Genomic DNA, 3,217 nt, shown 5'->3' with positions numbered 1-3,217 from the left:
TTACTCCCCAACCCTGTGTGTGTTTGTTTACATGTAATCCTTTACTCCCCAACCCTGTGTGTGTTTGTTTACATGTAATCCTTTACTCCCCAACCCTGTGTGTGTTTGTTTACATGTAATCCTTTACTCCCCAACCCTGTGTGTGTTTGTTTACATGTAATCCTTTACTCCCCAACCCTGTGTGTGTTTGTTTACATGTAATCCTTTACTCCCCAACCCTGTGTGTGTTTGTTTACATGTAATCCTTTACTCCCCAACCCTGTGTGTGTTTGAAACAGGAGACAGGCTGCAGGAGGTTCGCCATCAGAAGCAGAGACAGGAAGAGAGACAGAGATACATGGACATGGTGAGAGGAAATGACCCAGAGTGTGTGTGTGTGTGTGTTAGAGTAGAGGTGACCAGTGATGTCCTGATGGTCCATCCAGCTGATGTATAGACCTTTAACTGATTACACAGAGAGAGAGAGAGAGAGAGAGAGAGAGAGAGAGAGAGAGAGAGAGAGAGAGAGAGAGAGAGAGAGAGAGAGAGAGAGAGAGAGAGAGAGAGAGAGAGAGAGAGAGAGAGAGAGAGAGAGAGAGAGAGAGAGAGAGAGAGAGAGAGAGAGAGAGAGCAGAGAGAGAGAGAGAGAGAGAGAGACAGAGAGAGAGAGAATATAGGGGGGATGGTGAATTAATGGAATGAAAGCTTGTCTCGAGTATCTTATACTGTCTCAAGACACACACACACACACACACACACACGTGCCCACACAGCATATTCCTAATGGTCTATCAGCCAGTGAAAGACCATCTCTCTCTGTCTCCCTCCTGTAAATCAACCTTATAGCCTGTTTACTAATTACTGCTACTGCTGCACACTGGGCTTCAACATTACTGACTGGACGTGTGTGTGTGTGTGTGTGTGTGTGTGTGTGTGTGTGTGTGTGTGTGTGTGTGTGTGTGTGTGTGTGTGTGTGTGTGTGTGTGTGTGTGTGTGTGTGTGTGTGTGTGTGTGTGTGTGTGTGTGTGTGTGTGTGTGTGTGTGTGTGTGTGTGTGTGTGTGTGTTAGGCCAGACGGAGAGAGGAGATCATCAACCTGCTACATCAACAGAGACAGAAGAGGATCCAGGTGAAACACACAGTGTGGTATTACTATACTTGTGAGGACTTTTTGGGGACCATCAATTGATTCCCATTCAAAATCTTATTTTCCCTAACCTTAAACCTAACCCTAATTCTAACCCTAACCTTAAACCTAACCCTAATTCTAACCCTAACCTTAAACCTAACCCTAATTCTAACCCTAACCCCCTATGCCTAAAATATATATATATATTTTCTTGGTTTACTATACTTGTGAAGACTTTTGGTCCAAAAGAATAGCACTAAAGTACACACACACACACACACGATCACTGAATATTCAGGTCACATGACCCTGTTAGCCTGCTGGGTGCAAGGTTTTTAGGCTCCAGACAGAATAACATAAACCTCTGTGTGTGTGTGTGTGTGTGTGTGTGTGTGTGTGTGACAGAGGGAAACAGTCTCGCTCCTCTACAAGCCCAGGCAGAGGGTCAGGAGTGAGAGGTACGTGACACTGTGTGTGGGGTTTACGTTTGTCTGTGTTCCGCTGAAGCTGCAGAGTAAATCAGTAAGTGTGTGTGTGTGTGTGTGACAGGCTGGCTCTTAACCCCCCAGAGCACCTGGAAACAAACGTGGAGGAGGTCCGAAGGCTTCAGTAACACACAGACCTCAGCGTCGGAGCAGAACCAGGCAGACCTCAGCGTCGGAGCAGAACCAGGCAGACCTCAGCGTCGGAGCAGAACCAGGCAGACCTCAGCGTCGGAGCAGAACCAGGCAGACCTCAGCGTCGGAGCAGAACCAGGCAGATCCATGTCTGTAGGAGTTGATGTTTTAATTAGAATGACTTTCTGTTTTTATAAAGTCTGTCTGTCTGTGATTAACTGGGTGGAAATATTTTCATTTTTGTATAAAGGAGATCTTATCTTTAAAAGAGCGGGATTGTCAAAAGTTCGGACACTACAGACATTTTCATGAGAAGACTGATTTTTGGGATGTCTCCTAGTCTGACAATAAATGCTTTATTGGCATGAATGGGTGGTTTCCACTGTCACCAAAGCATTGTCTATGAAGTATAACATAAATTAACAATATGTTTGAGCAACTATAAAAATATATACTACATGGTATTAATGAGGTCTGAATATTAATAGGTACACTACATGATCAAAAGTATGTGGACACCTGCTCGTCGAACATCTCATTCCAAAATCATGGACCCCTTTGCTGCTATAACAGCCTCCACTCTTCTGGGAAGGCTTTCCACTAGATGTTGGATCATTGCTGCTATAACAGCCTCCACTCTTCTGGGAAGGCTTTCCACTAGATGTTGGATCATTGCTGCTATAACAGCCTCCTCTCTTCTGGGAAGGCTTTCCACTAGATGTTGGAACATTGCTGCAGGGACTTGCTTCCATTCAGCCACAAGAGTATTAGTGAGGTCGGGTGCTGATGTTGGGTGATTAGGCCTGGCTCACAGTCGGCGTTCCAATTCATCCCAAAGCTGTTCGATGGGGTCAGGGCTCTGTGTAGGGAAGTCAAGTTCTTCCACACAGATCTCGACAAACCATTTCTCTATGGACCTCGCTTTGTGCACTGTCACGCTGAAACAAAAAAGGGCCCCAAAATGTTGCCACAAAGTTGGAAGGACAGAATCGTCTAGAATGTCATTGTATGCTGAAGCGTTAGATTTCCCTTCACTGGAACTAAGGGGCCCGAACCATGAAAAACAGCCCCAGACCATTTGTGACGGCTACTCCAATACCTTGACTTTGTTGTCCTTAAGCCATTTTGCCACAACTTTGGAAGTATGCTTGGGGTCATTGTCCATTTGGAAGACCCATTTGCGACCAAGCTTTAACTTCCTGACTGATGTCTTGAGATGTTGCTTCAATATATCCACATAATTTTCCTACCTCATGATGCCATCTATATTGTGAAGTGCACCAGTCCCTCCTGCAGCAAAGCACCCCCACAACATGATGCTGCCACCCCCGTGCTTCACGGTTGGGATGGTGTTCTTCGGGTTGCAAGCCTCCACCTTTTTCCTCCAAACATAACGATGGTCATTACGGCCAAACAGTTCTATTTTTGTTTCATCAGACCAGAGGACATTTCTCCAAAAAGTACGATCTTTGTCCCCATGTGCAGTTGCAAAC

At 45.5% G+C, this 3,217-nt stretch overlaps 1 protein-coding gene across 1 annotated transcript; it reads left to right on the top strand.

Moving 5' to 3' along the window:
- Nucleotides 1-278: 278 nt before the first annotated feature.
- Nucleotides 279-2,109, top strand: hoatz (HOATZ cilia and flagella associated protein; the record flags this gene model as incomplete). Its single annotated transcript, NM_001146477.1, is given in 5 exon segments — nucleotides 279-346; nucleotides 1,048-1,107; nucleotides 1,513-1,535; nucleotides 1,537-1,565; nucleotides 1,677-2,109. Coding segments are annotated over 5 exon segments (224 nt in total), but the record flags the coding sequence as incomplete, so codon positions are not given.
- Nucleotides 2,110-3,217: the final 1,108 nt, after the last annotated feature.

The sequence above is a fragment of the Salmo salar genome, unplaced genomic scaffold (genome assembly GCF_905237065.1).
Source record: "Salmo salar unplaced genomic scaffold, Ssal_v3.1, whole genome shotgun sequence".
Lineage (NCBI taxonomy): Eukaryota > Metazoa > Chordata > Actinopteri > Salmoniformes > Salmonidae > Salmo > Salmo salar.
Note: the sequence above shows the minus strand (reverse complement) of the source record. Positions and strands in the feature narration are given on the sequence as shown.